This window comes from Phaseolus vulgaris, chromosome 9 (assembly GCF_051622355.1).
Source record: "Phaseolus vulgaris cultivar YP4 chromosome 9, ASM5162235v1, whole genome shotgun sequence".
NCBI lineage: Eukaryota > Viridiplantae > Streptophyta > Magnoliopsida > Fabales > Fabaceae > Phaseolus > Phaseolus vulgaris.
Window position 1 is genome coordinate 8,053,349 of NC_143506.1, and position 15,502 is coordinate 8,068,850.

At 34.9% G+C, this 15,502-nt stretch overlaps 4 protein-coding genes across 4 annotated transcripts; 1 reads left to right on the forward strand and 3 right to left on the reverse strand.

Annotated features, from left to right (window-relative positions):
• The first annotated feature begins 871 nt into the window (after positions 1-871).
• Positions 872-2,577, forward strand: LOC137820800 (BURP domain-containing protein BNM2A). The gene is made up of 2 exons (XM_068625049.1): positions 872-1,141; positions 1,410-2,577. The coding sequence occupies exons 1-2, from the start codon at positions 1,085-1,087 to the stop codon at positions 2,460-2,462; spliced, it is 1,110 nt and encodes a 369-aa protein (XP_068481150.1). The 5' UTR covers positions 872-1,084; the 3' UTR covers positions 2,463-2,577.
• A 4,296-nt stretch (positions 2,578-6,873) lies between these two features.
• LOC137822158 (uncharacterized) lies at positions 6,874-8,963 on the reverse strand. The gene is made up of 4 exons (XM_090295630.1): positions 8,799-8,963; positions 8,627-8,719; positions 7,046-7,405; positions 6,874-6,948 (listed from the first exon to the last, which is right to left on the reverse strand). The coding sequence occupies exons 1-4, from the start codon at positions 8,961-8,963 to the stop codon at positions 6,874-6,876; spliced, it is 693 nt and encodes a 230-aa protein (XP_090151756.1).
• A 1,100-nt stretch (positions 8,964-10,063) lies between these two features.
• Positions 10,064-13,572, reverse strand: LOC137822160 (uncharacterized). Its single transcript, XM_090295631.1, has 4 exons — positions 11,424-13,572; positions 11,033-11,341; positions 10,835-10,940; positions 10,064-10,756 (listed from the first exon to the last, which is right to left on the reverse strand). The coding sequence occupies exons 1-4, from the start codon at positions 12,677-12,679 to the stop codon at positions 10,064-10,066; spliced, it is 2,364 nt and encodes a 787-aa protein (XP_090151757.1). The 5' UTR covers positions 12,680-13,572.
• LOC150025136 (uncharacterized) lies at positions 12,709-13,677 on the reverse strand. Its single transcript, XM_090295632.1, has one exon. It carries the CDS (start codon positions 13,675-13,677, stop codon positions 12,709-12,711), a length of 969 nt encoding a protein of 322 aa, XP_090151758.1.
• Positions 13,678-15,502: the final 1,825 nt, after the last annotated feature.

Genomic DNA, 15,502 nt, shown 5'->3' on the forward strand with positions numbered 1-15,502 from the left:
GATTGGAAAATGTTTTTTTATAAATAAATTAGATACCTTATAATATTATCCCTCGATCATGTGTTTTTATTTTCAATATTTAAATTTCGTATAAAAAAACTTAACGCTAGTTTTTTTTTTTTTTTTTATCTTTTTGAATACGCATAATTTAAGGACTAATGCATGTGTTATTGAAGATTTTCTTCATAACGATTAACTGAGTTCCTGGCTCTCTTCACCGTAAACATTTTATAATTAGTTAAGGAAATTTAAAAGTCAGAACAGAATATGAGTTTTACTCTTTATGTTTAATATGATTCTTTCAATTCTTTTAATTTTTTATTAAATTCTAATCAATAGTAAAATATATGATCATAGAAAAAATATGTTAAAATATGTATTGGGGTTTACTACCATTCTTTGAGTATAGAAAATAGAAGAATCATTCACAATTTGGATGATATAAAAGGGATTTTTTATTTTCTGATTTGAAAATATAGAGTGGGGTTTATATGCAAATAAAGAATTCAAACAACCAACTTCGCTGAAAAAATAACAATCAGATCTCACCCGTTTATTAAAATTTGTAAATAAAACTCATTAAATAACTCTTATGAATTTTCTGAATTTTAATAAATTTTAGTTAATAATATTATTAAAATTATATTGTTAATAGTTATATATATATAAAGATATTTCGTTTTTTTATTTTTCAAATATAGTGTATAAAATTAGTTATTCGGTATAGTTATTGTATTTTAAAAAATGAACATTGAAAATGAATCTTATATGTTGATTTGATTTAGCATAATCAAATTCTGATTCAAAGGCAAACTTAATTTATTATAATCAAACATTAAATTATATATATAAAATGGCTTAAGAAAAAAGCAAATTTTTGCTTGGTGCCATGTAAATAATAGGAAAAGCTCCCCCCAAAGACGCGCCATAAAATACCGAAAACTATGGCACGAGAAGGTTCTGAATATTGATTTCCGAGCTTTCTTGTTTTCCTAGGACCCAATATCTTTAGTTGTCTCTGTTCCTTTTCTGATACAAGCTTCAAAGAAGAACCAGAAGTTTCAAGGAAAAACCAAAAGAAAAAATGAAACTTGGATTTGCTTCCTGGAGCTTCATCCTATGCACCCTGGTCGTCTTTTTGGTAAGATCCAGTTCTGGTATTCGATTAAACTAAGTCATATCTCTGTTGACTTGAAACTTTATTTTTATCTCTAATAGACAGATCTTGCAACTTATGTTTTCTTCTTCTGCTTCTTGAAAAATTTCTTTTGTTCGTTTGTTTCCTTTGCTTGAAATGACTTTATCAGTTCCTAAGTTAATTTTCATCATCATGTTGTTGATCCTCTTGACTTTGCATGGTCTACCTCTTGATTATTCAACTTTATTTGTCTTCTTGGTTGACGTTGCAGATTCTACAAGAGGGTGGAGCTAGAAAGATAACTGCAACATCTAGTAGAGAATTTGAACTGAAGGAGGCATCCTATAATTTGCAAAAGCTTGCAACAGAGGGTCTTGTACTTGACAGCGTTATTCAGCTCGAAGGCGCTGATATAGACACGAAGAAGAAGCATGTCCATCATGATGACGACGACGACGAAGATCATGACGACGACGACGAAGACGATGATGAAGACGACGACGATGATAAGGATAAAGTGAAGAAAGGAAAGGGAGTTGATAAAGAAAAAGACAAGAAGAAGGAGAAGGAGAAGAAACATAGAAACAAAAAGATCATTGAAAAGGATGTGCAGGCTTATAAGCCATCTCATGATGATCACAAACCTGAACTGAATGTGTTTTTCATCCCAAATGATTTAAAGGTTGGGAAAATCATGCCCATCTACTTTTCCAAGAAAAACTCTTCAAAGTCTCCAAAATTTTTGACCAGAGAAGAATCTGACCAGGTTCCCTTCTCATCAAAATACCTACCATACCTTCTAAAATTCTTCTCCATCTCAAAACACTCACCCCAAGCCAAGGCCATGAAGTATACACTCAAACAATGTGAATTTGAAAACATGGAAGGAGAGACCAAGTTCTGTGCCACATCCCTCGAGTCCTTGTTTGATTTTGCACACTATCTGTTTGGGTCCAATGCACAGTTCAAAGTTCTGACCACTGTCCATCTCACAAACTCAACAACTCTTTTACAGAACTACACAATCTCGGAAGTGAAAGTGATTTCAGTTCCAAACGTCATAGGGTGTCACCCTATGCCTTACCCTTATGCAGTTTTTTACTGCCACAGTCAGCACAGTGACACCAATCTCTATGAGGTGATGGTAGAGGGTGAGAATGGAGGAAGAGTTCAAGCTGTAGCCATTTGCCACATGGACACATCTAAGTGGGACCGGGACCACGTGTCATTTCGTGTGCTTAAAGTTGAGCCTGGAACCTCCCCTGTTTGCCATTTCTTCCCTCCTGATAATCTAGTCTGGGTACCTTTTCCCGTGGCTCCATAATCTGTTTCTGGTGTATTAGGAATACGCATCTTGATGAAACACCATGTATCTATGTTAATAAGTATGTTGTTGAGGTGTGCTTTGGAATAGAATAATGAAATCATTATCTTCTGCATATGCTCGTTCTATGTATACTTGTTTTAGCATGTTTGTTATTCTGTCTGCTCATGTTTGTAATGAGAGACAACCTTTGCAAGATCTAGATTACAAAATTCAGAACGAAGAACTTTCAGATGATCTTTCTTTAATAAAACCAGGTGTAGGCTAATATTATTGGAGTGTAGAAAGAGAATGTCTGTGACATGTCTAGGTAGAACTTAGTTTGTGGCCATATTAATTTTGGACCCATACATCGTACTCTGAATAGTTCTCACTTCTGCTTCAACTTTTGTAGGACAGTATGAGAGGCACGGTTTTGGCAGAACTTGTTCTGTGTTAATGAATTTTTGGGCCTACACAGGGCACTATAAATAATTCTCACTTCTGCTTGAACATCAGGGCATGATGTTAGTTTCATGAAAGTGACATTTTCTTAAACTTCTTGTTCCTTGTAGTGGCTGCAACACAAATTTAATAAGCTTAGGTGAAGGACCAACTCTAACAAGTATGTGAGTGAGGACCAACTCTTATGATTAAAAGAGGAAACTTAGGCTACAGAAGTAGCAAGAGTACATTACAATCTCAAAAGAATAAATGAGAAGAGAAGCTGAGAATGTGTCTTCTATGGAGAAGAAAAGAGTCCTATATTGAACTCCTAAGGTGCATAGTTGCAAGCTCCAAAGTAAGAGTGTATTGGTCAAGAGTATTCGGAACCTCGGTCCAAGCATTTAGGATGGTCAGTTCGGTTTTGGACGAGTATGGGCTCAAAGGGTGGGCCATGAGCTCAACCCAGACGTTGACGTTGATCGAGAACACAAAAAAGATAATAAAAATAGAAGAAGTATTATGATTATTGATGAGCATATATTTATTCACACACAATAACCTTAATAATAAATTATTAGACTATAATAATAAATAAATCCATTGTTTTAATTAATATTCATATAATTGGGTTTATTTGGACCTTAACTATTATCTTTGGTAATTTTGTGTTTTAAGGGTAAACTATCTAAAGCATCTGCCTTTGTGAATGGGTCAAACATGCAAAAGTCCAAGTTGTTTCTTTGAATCAAAACAGAAAACAAATTCTGAGGAGAAGAAAGAGAAAATAAAAGTTACAAGATCCCAGAAACAAAATTGGAAGCAAATCTTCTACAAAATAAAAAGAATTATGGAAAGTGGAAATTGTTTACAAAATCTAAACTACAATATTTTCCCAAGATCCTTGGAGCAGAAAAGCCCTATAAAAGAACACAAGCATCAAGTAGAAAGGGAGAGAGTTTCATAGGGTTTTCTTAGTTTATTTTCTTTTTAGTAATTCTTTTGTTTTGCTTCCGCATGGAAGGCTAAATCTGTTGATTCCTTTGTAATTTTCCATTGAGTTCTAAGGTTTTTTTCAATAAAAGTTTCAATTTTTAAGTCTATATAGCAGTTGTTTTTATTGTCTAATCTCCTGGAAAACTAGTTTCTGTGAGAGGTTGTACTTGAACGCATGATTGAGAGTCTTCCTTGTCTTAAACTTTGGTTTCTTAGTTAGTTCGCATCGTTCTAATTAATTTCTTGGGCGCATGATTCAAGAGAGAGGAGGTAAGCATTCCCATGGAGTATACGCATGGAACAAAGTGGGTATTGATTAAACCAGTAGACGCATGTTTTACTGGTGAGTTTCAGTTGAATTAGATTGGTGCATGTTCAATCTGGGTTAACTCTGTTGGAGGATTGAGAAAAGATTAATCTTTAGAAAACCTGTGAAGAATTCAATGGTGGAAGAACTTGGGATCAACCGCTTTTTATTTGTTATTTCAAATCTCTTTTGTATTTTCTGCAAAACTATTTCAACCCCTTATTTTTATCTTTATTGTTATTGCTAACTTTTATTGCTTGCAGATAGATTTTAAACCCTGATCAACTGATTTTACTATTGGATTCGTTGGGAGACGACTTGGGGACATTTGTCCACAATTATACTATCATCTCTCTAGTGTTAGACAAGTCTACGCTAGAATCATATTAATTTGACAGAAAAACGACAGCTATCAATTATTTATAATACATACACTAATTAAATACCAATAAAAGTTGTTGAGAATAAAGTAGTTAGCACCCGAGAATAAAGGTGCATGTGAACAAAATGTGTTATTGTTGTTAAGCACTTGAAAATAAAGGTGCACGTAAGCAGTATGTTTCTGTTATGATTATATGCTTTTTGTTGATATTATATTTTCCCTGTTGAAATCTTGCTCTGTTGAGATTGGAGAAAACCGTTGAAGGAATATCTATAAAAGGGTCTTGAGACCCCAAGTAAAGGTATGATGTTTCTGAATACTTGAGACTGTAGCTGATTTGATATTTTTGAATGTTCTCACTGACTTGATCGTTGGAGTGTGATCAACAGGTAGAGCTCCCTTTGTCTTAGCGGAGCACCAAGTACCTCAAAGCACTAATTGGAGATAAATCAGAAAAGGATCTTGCCCATTCAATTCGTCTGAGGTCAATCGGCGAGAACATTTGGCGCCCACCGTGGGGCCCTTATCTGATCCCATCCACATTTACAACTGATCTTTTGGACGTGATGATAAACACAAGGCAAGGCCTACTGGCATTCGAAGGAAGCGATGCCCCTGCCTAACAACAACTCATGGAGGCCATGAGGGCCCTCCAAGAGGTGAATGAATAATATTGAAGAGAGAAAGAGCGAATCCAAGAGGAAGCCAAGGCTGAGCAGGAGCGGCTACGAGTAGAACCCCAAGTTGACCAAGAGCTGTTGCAAGATCGTCTGATGGCAGAAATCGAGGCCTCTTGGATAACTATGGAGGAACACGCGCAAACCAATGAGGAGTTGCGCAAAATCAATGAGGAATCGTGGAAAATCAATGAGGAATCGTGGAAGGACCTGCATTGACGTGGCCGATGTTCCACCAGGGAACCTGTCGAACCTACGGAGGCCAACATGGTTAAGAGGAATGCAGAGCGATATACCCTATTGATGGAAACCTTTTTCTTCACGGTTATACCCACCCGATCCTCACATGTGTAAGTGGAGATTAGTGCACCCGCATAATGACCGAGCTCTATGAAGGCATTTGTGGTAGCCACATAGGAGGACAAGCTCTCTCGTTTAAAGTCATCTGAGCTGGGTATTACGATGAAAGAGGATTGTGTGAGATATGTCCAATGTTATGAGCAATGTTAGAAGCACGCCAATTGGTGTCATGCACTCACTGAGGAGTTGCGATCAATTTATAACCCATTACCTTTTTCCATATGTGGGGGATAGACACTTTAGGCCTTTTCCCTTTGGTGATACGTTAGATGAAGAACCTCATTGTAGCCATTGAATACTTCACCAAATGGATTGAAGTTGAGCCAGTTGCACAAAAAACTGCTCATAAGGCCCAACATTGTGTGTGGAAAAACATTGTGTGCCGTTTTGGGATTCCGAGACACCTAGTGAACTACTCGATTGTAAGCAAACTCAATGTGGGGAAGATACTCATCCCAAGATTTATGGTTGCCCTTCATGATAGCCCTAAGCATAGTCCCAAGAGATCTATTGACTACTTCGGTTTGGCCTTCCGCTTGAGGATGACAAGAAGTTGAAAATTTTAGTCTTCACTACAAAAAAACGTGTATAATGCGGCGGTTATTTTCGTAAAAACTGGCGTTTTTAACTGCCGCATTATACGTCTGTGGCGGTATTGCGTACTGCCAGAATTCTTGCCGCCACAAAGTTTAATGTGGCGGTCAAATGAGAACCGTTGTAGCAGACGCCATAGTATGCATTGTATAATGTGGCGGTTTTAAGCGTGCAATTGACGTCAGTTATAAATGTCGTAATTTTAAAATTGGGTAAACCAATTCTTACGTAAATAGTGGCAGTTTTAACCGCCACTTTATAACTGTAATAATTCGAATATTAAATATTTAATTTTATTTTTAATATTTATAATAATTTATTTAATTCTATTTTATAATTTGATTTCATAATATTATTTAATTTGATATTATAATTAAACTTTAATTTTATTTTTAATATTTATAATAATTTATTTAATTCTATTTTATAATTTGATTTTATAATATTAATTAATTTGATATTATGTTTCATAATATATATAATTAAGTTATAACATAAACTAATTTCATAATATATTTAAAATTGAGAAATATAATAATCAAAAGATGAGTTCATTCATTCATTGAAATAACAAAGTTGATAATGTCAAATTAATCCAAACAACAAGTAAATTAAATTGTCAAAATGTAAATTGTTTCATTTTCTAAACATATTACAAGTAAATTCTCAATCCTAATTTGTCTTACTCCCTCCACTTGATCTTATATTCTGGTTTGGTGATGGAGCACCACTAGCAACATCCGGTGCCTGGAATAAGTTAAAATATGTTTAAAATTAATTGACAATTTTTAAAAAATAAATGAAAACAATATTATAATAAAATTTTAAGTATAGTAATTTATACCTCATTAATAGATGCTTGTACCAAATTTGCTACCATTGCAGCAAAATGTTCCGGCACGTCTGGTCTAGAAGCAATGTAGGCTAGCATAGTATGCATTTGGCTCCTTACAACTGCAAGTTCTGTTGCCATCTTTTCTACCTTTTCTTCAACATTTGTTGAAGACCCACCACTAGAGGAACCATTATTCATATTGCTTACCCTTGTTGTGGATTTCTTGAAAGCAAGGGTAGGACAAGCTCCATATGAAAGTCCTCTGACCCTCCCTGGATGCTCCTTTCCAAAAATGACACCAACAGGATCATTTGGAGATATATGTGATGCAGTTTCTGGATTTTCCAGCATTAACTCATCAATTTTATCCTACATAAAAATGGAAGCAACCAACTTTAATGTTCGTCTTCCCAAAACAGTCCAAGACAGTATCCAAAATAGCCCAAAACAATCCAAAACAATCCAAAACAATATATACCCATGGTAGAGACAATATGTTCCCAAAACAGTCTAAAACAGTCCAAGACAATATCCAAAATAGCCTAAAACAATCCAAAACAGTCCAAAACAATATATACCCATGGTAGAGACAATATGTTCCCAAAACAGTGTCCAAAACAGTCCAAGGAAGTATCCAAAATAGGCCAAAACAATCCAAAATAGTCCAAAACAATATATATCCATGATAGAGACAATATGTTCCCAAAACAATCCAAAACAGTTCAAGACAGTATCCAAAATAGCCCAAAACAATTCAAAACAGTCCAAAACAATATATACTCATGGTAGAGACAAAGTGTTCCCAAAACAATCGAAAACAATTCAAGACAGTATCCAAAATAGCTCAAAACAGTCCAAAATAGTCCAAAACAATATATAGCCATGATAGAGACAATATGTTCCCAAAACAATCCAAAATAGTTCAAGACAGTATCCAAAATAGCCTAAAACAATTCAAAACAGTCCAAAACAATATATACTCATGGTAGAGACAAAGTGTTCCCAAAACAATCGAAAACAATTCAAGACAGTATCCAAAATAGCTCAAAACAGTCCAAAATAGTATATACTCATGGCAGACACAATATGTTCCCAAAACAGTCCAAGACAGTATCCAAAATAGCCCAAAACAATCCAAAACAGTCCAAAACAATATATACCCATGGTAGAGACAATATGTTCCTAAAACAGTCCAAGACAGTGTCCAAAATAACCCAAAACAGTCTAAGACAGTATCTAAAATAGTCCAAAATAGTCTAAAACAATATCCAAATCAGTATCCAAATCCAAAATAGTATGTCTCAAAAATAGTATATACAGAAAACAATTACTCTGTTCAACATAAAGAAGAAAATGAGAGGTTCAAAACTGATATAATTAGAAGTTACCCCAATCTCCATAGCTTCATCATTAACATACGTGCCATTCTTCCTCTTGTGTGTGATCTTCCACATCTCAGCTCGGCCAATGTTCCTACCAGTCTCAATTTTCTATACATTCCAAAAAGGATAATATAATTACAAAAATACATAATATATTATAAATCAAAATATATGCCAAATTCACAAAGCTACATATATGTAAATATACCAGATTATCCCTCCTTCTTGACAATGCCATAGCTCCACCAGTGTGAGGAATAGTTTGTTTCTTTCTTATCTCTCTATTCCTGTTACACAGTTTCTACACAATAAAATGAAATCAGTTTTTGCAAATTTAAAATCAAGTTGAGTGAGAAATATATGAAATGAAAAGTATGTACCACTGTGGAAGGCTTGAGACGATAATCCACAAATATAGCCCACTGCTCCATGTTAAGACCATCTGGAACATTCTTTATCAAGTCATTTCTGCTTAACACTGGGTCATAGAATTCATTCCAGAGCTTGCATCTATACTCCCTCCACAATTTGCCAATTTTGAACATAACATCTCTCTTAGCGAGATCTTCATTTACCATGAAGCAAAAACGACTCTTCAAATAATACAATTGTTAGTCCACATATATATTCAAAAACTGAAATAAGAATGTACATATTTAATGTTTTATTGAATGTAGGGTCAATTACCTTCAGTGCACTCTCCCATATAGTATCCTTGTAAGTATCAGGCACAGATGACCAACTTTCAAAACTTATAGGCAACAATATATGATTTGCTGCTAGCTGTCCACAAACTCCAGCAAGCAAACCACATGCTTCTCCAATGGGTTGAAAGTTATCATCATAGTTGACAACCACACGTGTTCCAATGGGCAAATTATGAGCATCCCTAACCTTGAGCTTCGTTTTCTGAGTAACTCCATGCTCATCTATAAAGTATAATACATTAAGGTATCTGCAATGAAAGTAATTAAATGAAAAAGAAAAACACAACAACAAAATTAACATATGTTTACCTATAGTATCAACAAACCAATAGTGGTTTGAATGTCTGCCTTTTTTTGGTGCCACCCTTTCTGCTTCAGATTCTAATGTATGCGGTTGTGCAGATTGAGGGGTATGTGGTTGTGTAGACTCGGATGTATGTGGCAGTGTAGACTCAGATGTATGTGGTAGTGCAGAGTCAGATGTGTGTGGTTGTGCATACTCAGATGTGCCTTCAGGTTGTGCAGATTGTGAGATTGGTGGTTGAGTAGACTCAGTTTGTGGTAGCGCTGCTGATTCAAAAGTAAGTTGTAAATCTCGTGGTTGTGCAGATTTTGAGATTTGTGGTGGTGTATGTCCAGATGCTTGTGGTAATGGAGATCCAATATGTGGTTGACCAGATTTAGTTATTTGTTGACGTGTAGTTTGAGGCGTGTCATTAGGTTGAACATAGTTCCTCACAGATGTGTCTGAACTATGTCCACCAATTGCCTTAAACAAGTTCTTAATCCTCTTAGGCTTAGGCATATCTGCACATAAAAAGGAAAGAATAAAATACAAAAACAAGATATAACAATGCATATCAAAGTACATAATCAAATAGATGTGCAACTAACAATAACCATACATGTGCAATTTTATTAACAGACCAAGCTTATTATTACTCTGACATTGAGTCATTTTCATGAAGTTCGTGATCATTGTTATCCTCGTTTAATAATTCATCATCTTCATCATCCCTAAACAATGGCAAATGTTCAGACTCACTGAAAAAATGGTTTAAATCTTGTTGTGGACATGGTTCCAGTTCACAAACTTCATTATCTCCTTCTCCCATATCATACAAGTCTCGTGGTTTCAAGTGGACGACAATTTTCCAATCCTTGTTAACTTCATCATTAACATAATATACCATTTCAGCTTGTGAAGCTTCAATATATGGATCATGCTCCTCACGATCTCCCATGTGAATTAATCTTGAAAATTTAATAGAAGTAAAACCCCACGGATCCTTTCTAAGCCCCCTATCTCTTGTGGTGTCAGCCCATTTACATTTGAACAATGTCACTTTAAAACGACCATAGTAATTAAGCTCAATTATATCTTCTAATTTTCCATAGTATGCCAAATCCGCTTCCCTAATGTTTTGATCAGCCATACTTGCAACACATGATGTTGATGAAGTTAAGTAAACTCCATTGTTTTGGGTTTTTAACCCATGTTCTCGACTTTCGGTCCTAAACTTGAATCCATTTACATTGAAGGCAGAAAATCTTCTAGCATGTGGAGTCGGACCTTGAGATAGATACTTAAGATCATTTGACACTGTACTTGAAATGTCTGGGTTATTAATCTACAAAAATAAGGATTGAATGTGTGAACATATGTTACAAACTTTAATAAAACAATTATAAAAACAGTTTCTACGTACCCTTTGAGGAAACCAATTCATGAAATCCTTATTAACAATCCTTTCTATCTCTATATTTGAAATTCTTCTCCCTCTAAACCTCCTTCGCAAATGACTTTTAAATTCCCTAAGAAAATAATCATAACCAATGTGTTACTAATGATTCCATTAAGGACACATTTTGAATATAATTAAATTTATAGTTGTGTTAACACTCACTGAATGAAAGGGGTAACTTCAGGGCCATTAAATAACACATATCGATGTGCTTGAGTTCTTTGCATGGTTGACAACTCAAAAGTTGAAGAGGCACTTACTACTCTACCAATTGGTGGGAAAATGGTACTCAATTGTGGCATATTTGTATTACAAGAATCATCCACACGTGAAGGCCTGTTACTTCTTGTCTCAACCCCTTCCATATATTCAGAGGTAAAGGTCAGAACCTCTTCAGCTAGGTATTCTTCGGCAATGGAACCTTCAGGTTGTGCCTTGTTTCGAACATATGATTTTAAATGTCCCAAATACCTATAAAATATTTTTTCAATTAGGATAATCAAATATGAAGCTTAAAAAAACTTCAAAATCTATGTGTGCCAAAAACATTTACCTTTCTATGGGATACATCCAACGATAATGAACCGGGCCTCCAAGTTTGGCCTCACCAACTAAGTGACAAGTTAAGTGCACCATAACTGTAAAAAAGGTAGGAGGGAACAACATTTCCATGTGGCAAAGAGTTTCAATGATGCGGGACTGAAGTTTATCAAGTTCGGTTTGGCTTAAACTTTTGCCACATAATTGTCGAAAAAATGAACATAGTTCTACTATCACTGCAGTCACATTGTTTGGTAAAACATTACGTATGGCAATGGGTAGTAAATGTTCCATAAGAATATGACAATCATGACTCTTAAGGCCAAAAATCTTTCTAGCTTTCAAATCAATACACCTTGAAATATTACTCGAGTATCCATCTGGCATTTTCACATCTTTCAGTGTTTGTAAAAACGTTTTTTTCTTTGGTTTTGACAATGAAAACACACTTGGCCGAAATCTTCCTCTTTCATCTGGCCAAAGTTCATTCCTTATACCCATTTCTTTAAGTACCTTTCGGGCTTTTAAATTATCTTTTGATTTCTTAGGGTCATTGAGTATTGTATACAAAACATTGTCACAAACATTTTTTTCAATATGCATGACATCTAGACAATGGTGTAACAAGTTCGTCTCCCAATAAGGAAGATCAAAAAATATACTTCTCTTTTTCCATTGTTCTGCTCCAACAACTTCAAGAACATTCTTTCCCCGACCCCTTTTACTTGTATCCGTAGGTTCTAATGGTTTTCCAAATGTAACATTGATACCCTCAACTTGTTTAAATATGTCTGACCCTGACAAATGTTCTGGTGCTTCCGTTAGTTCAGTTCTTCCGTCAAAAAGAGAACGACTCAATCTGAATCTATGTTCTTTATGTAAAAATCGACGGTGTCCCATAAAGCTGTATTTGCCCCTATACAACAAAGAAGACTCAGTGTCAAAGTTACAAGTTGGGCAAGCAAGACCAGTGTGCGTGTTCCATCCAGATAAATTGCCTAGGCCAGGGAAGTCACTAATTGTCCACAACAAAGCCGCTCGCAATGTAAACATTTCTTTTTTCGAATAATCAAAAGTTTGCACTCCATCGAACCAGAGCTCCTTTAATTCTTTTATGAGTGGTTGTAAGTATACATCAATGTCGTTTCCTGTCATTTGTTTTCCAAGAATTATCATGGATAGGATAAAAGAGGTTTGCTTCATACACTCCCAAGGAGGACGATTGTATGGGATGAGGACTACTGGCCATATACTATAGCTTGTACTCATGGTTCCGAAAGGGTTGAAGCCATCACTAGCTAAGCCCAGTCGTACTCATTTGCAAATTCTGGATGTAATACATCAAATGCTTTCCAAGCCTCAGAATCTCTAGGATGCCTCATCAACCCATCCTGGTTATCCTCTGATGCATGCCATGTCATAGATTCAATTGTCTTAAAACTCATAAACAATCGTTGCAATCTTGACTTTAATGGAAAGTAACGCAAGATCTTTGCATATTGTTTCTTATCTTTATCTTTCCACTTAGACATTTTGCACCGTTTACATTCTTCTAAGCTTTCATTCTCTTCACCCCAATATAGCATGCAATCTTTTGGACAAGCTGGTATTTTGACATAATTAAGACCAAGTTTGTTAATCACATTCTTGGCCTCATAAAATGAGTTAGGAAACTTAGCATGTTCAAATGCGTCCTTTAGCAAGTTTAGAATCATGGTCATTGCTTTATCACTCATTCTACACATGCATTTTATATGATACAACTTCAACATGAATGATAACTTTGAATACTTGGTACAACCTTCATATAGTGGTTCATTATTGTCCTTCAACAACGCATCAAAGTTTGTATTTCCTTCACCATGCAACATATCATCTTGTACACCATCATCTTGAGTACCCTCATCAATGTGATCATCGTGGTGCCCCACAAACCCAAATGCATCGTTCAACATGTCTTCCATTGGATTATGAGATTCTATGACATCTTCAATGACATGCGCACTTGGAACAACCACAGACTCATTTCCACTTAGTCCTTCACCGTGCATATACCAAGTTTGGTAGTTTTGAGGAAAAGTGCTACATGTTAAGTGTTCTTGAACTACATCCCTTGTTTGCCACTTATTGAAACCACACTTTGAACACGGACACTTTATGACAAGACCATTAGCATGTCCAAATGCAAATTCCAAAAATTCATTCAAACCATTTGCATATTCAATGGTGTTTCGTGGTTTAGAAATCCAACTTTTATCAATTGGCATGACTACAAAACAAAACACCATAACAAAAAATTACTTACATAAATGTGTTAACTACATAAAATAGTTAATCAGAACCTACATTTACCAAACTAGCTTTTGGTAAATTTTATGGGTCACACAAACAAAATTTTAATTATACAACCAATCTATACGCTTCAAAACAGATCTGGATGGTTGAATATAAAGTTAGATCCAAACCAATTTGCAAGTTGGTTTGGATCAATTGTTGTCTCTATGAATTTCTTAATCATTCTATAAATAATCATTATCAAATAACCATTATAAATAACCATTATCATTCTATAAGCTAACACAATGCAATCAAAATTTAAGTACGTGCAGGTCATCTTCAAATTAATGAAACTAAGTCTGTAAAGGCTAATATATAATAAAAGTTGAAGTAAGACATGAACCCTTGCTTTTTGTAGTTAACCCTCTTCTTAACTTCATCTTTTTTATTTTATTACTTGATTATTTCCGTTTCAGGGAATTTCAAGCACTACTCCATTACTGGCAAATTCATCTGAGGAAACACCTGTTTTGTCACCTTTAGTCCCAGTTTCATCTTTGGGTAGTTCAAAAGGTGAAGATCAGAAGCAGAAAGATGTTACTAAGCCAGAAAAAGTTCAAGCAATATTAAAGGGAATAAAGCAGGTTTGAGATGCATATCAGTGTTCATGATTGTTTGCTTTTGGTTTTCTTGTATGCAGTAGTTGGTATTCCTTCATTAAGAGCATGTTTGGTAGACCTGAACAAGTATATATTGAACGAATTTTGAATGAAATGATTCCAATTTTAAGTGCCGAAAAGTACAAATGAAAACTTTTAACATTTAATATACCAGACATGGCAACATCGAAGGAAAAGTATTTTAATTACTTAAATAGTGAAACAGATCCTACTTTATTCATTCAGTATAATGCATGTGATGAATGTATTTAGAAATGCTCAATTTGTAGCATTCTCTAGCCGCTCCACAATGTTGTTCTGTGATTGCACTACTCCACGGGGTGCTATTGACAAGCCAAAAAATATTTTTAAAAAGGAAATAAATTTTATTTTATGAATTAAACTAATTCAACTGCATGCTATTATGGAAACTGTTTTTTTTCCTTTAAAATCATTTCGAGAGTGGAGAAAGTAAAAGAATTTGCTGTACTCTGTTGGACTGGACTAGTTTCATCTTTCCAAGTGCAACTGCCACTGCCAAACTCAAGAATTGCACCATCTTTGATATCATTTCAGAACTGCTATATATATATATAAATATGGCATAATACTGATGAAAAAGAGGTGAATATGTAAACCCAAATGACATACTTTTAAACAATGCTTGTACTTCTACAACCAAGCTAATACAGTACACATAATGTTGATCGAACAATCCACAGTTGAGTGTTTTGACAAAATCAAGTGCATGTGTAATTCCTAAACTTTGGGTATAACTCTAACCTAATCTTATAAAACTGGCTTGTAATCACCCCACTTGTGTATTGTACTTTAGTCATATCACTAAACAATGTGAGACTAAACCATCATCATTTAGGTAGCAAAACAAAGCCAATAAAGTGTAGTTATAACTGTTGATTGAACCATCAACAGTTGAGTGTTGTGACAAAATCAAGTACATGTCTAATTTCTAATCTTTGGGTATAAGTTTAATTCAAACTCATAAAAATGACTTATAAATCAAGGTTTGCACCCGAGTATATACTCTACTTTAGTCATATTTCCTTTGAGAACAATTTAGGCAATCCCCAATGAGGTTGTAACTTAGGTAAGTCAGGAGTGATTCCAACAGTAACAAATTCTGAAGTTAATTACA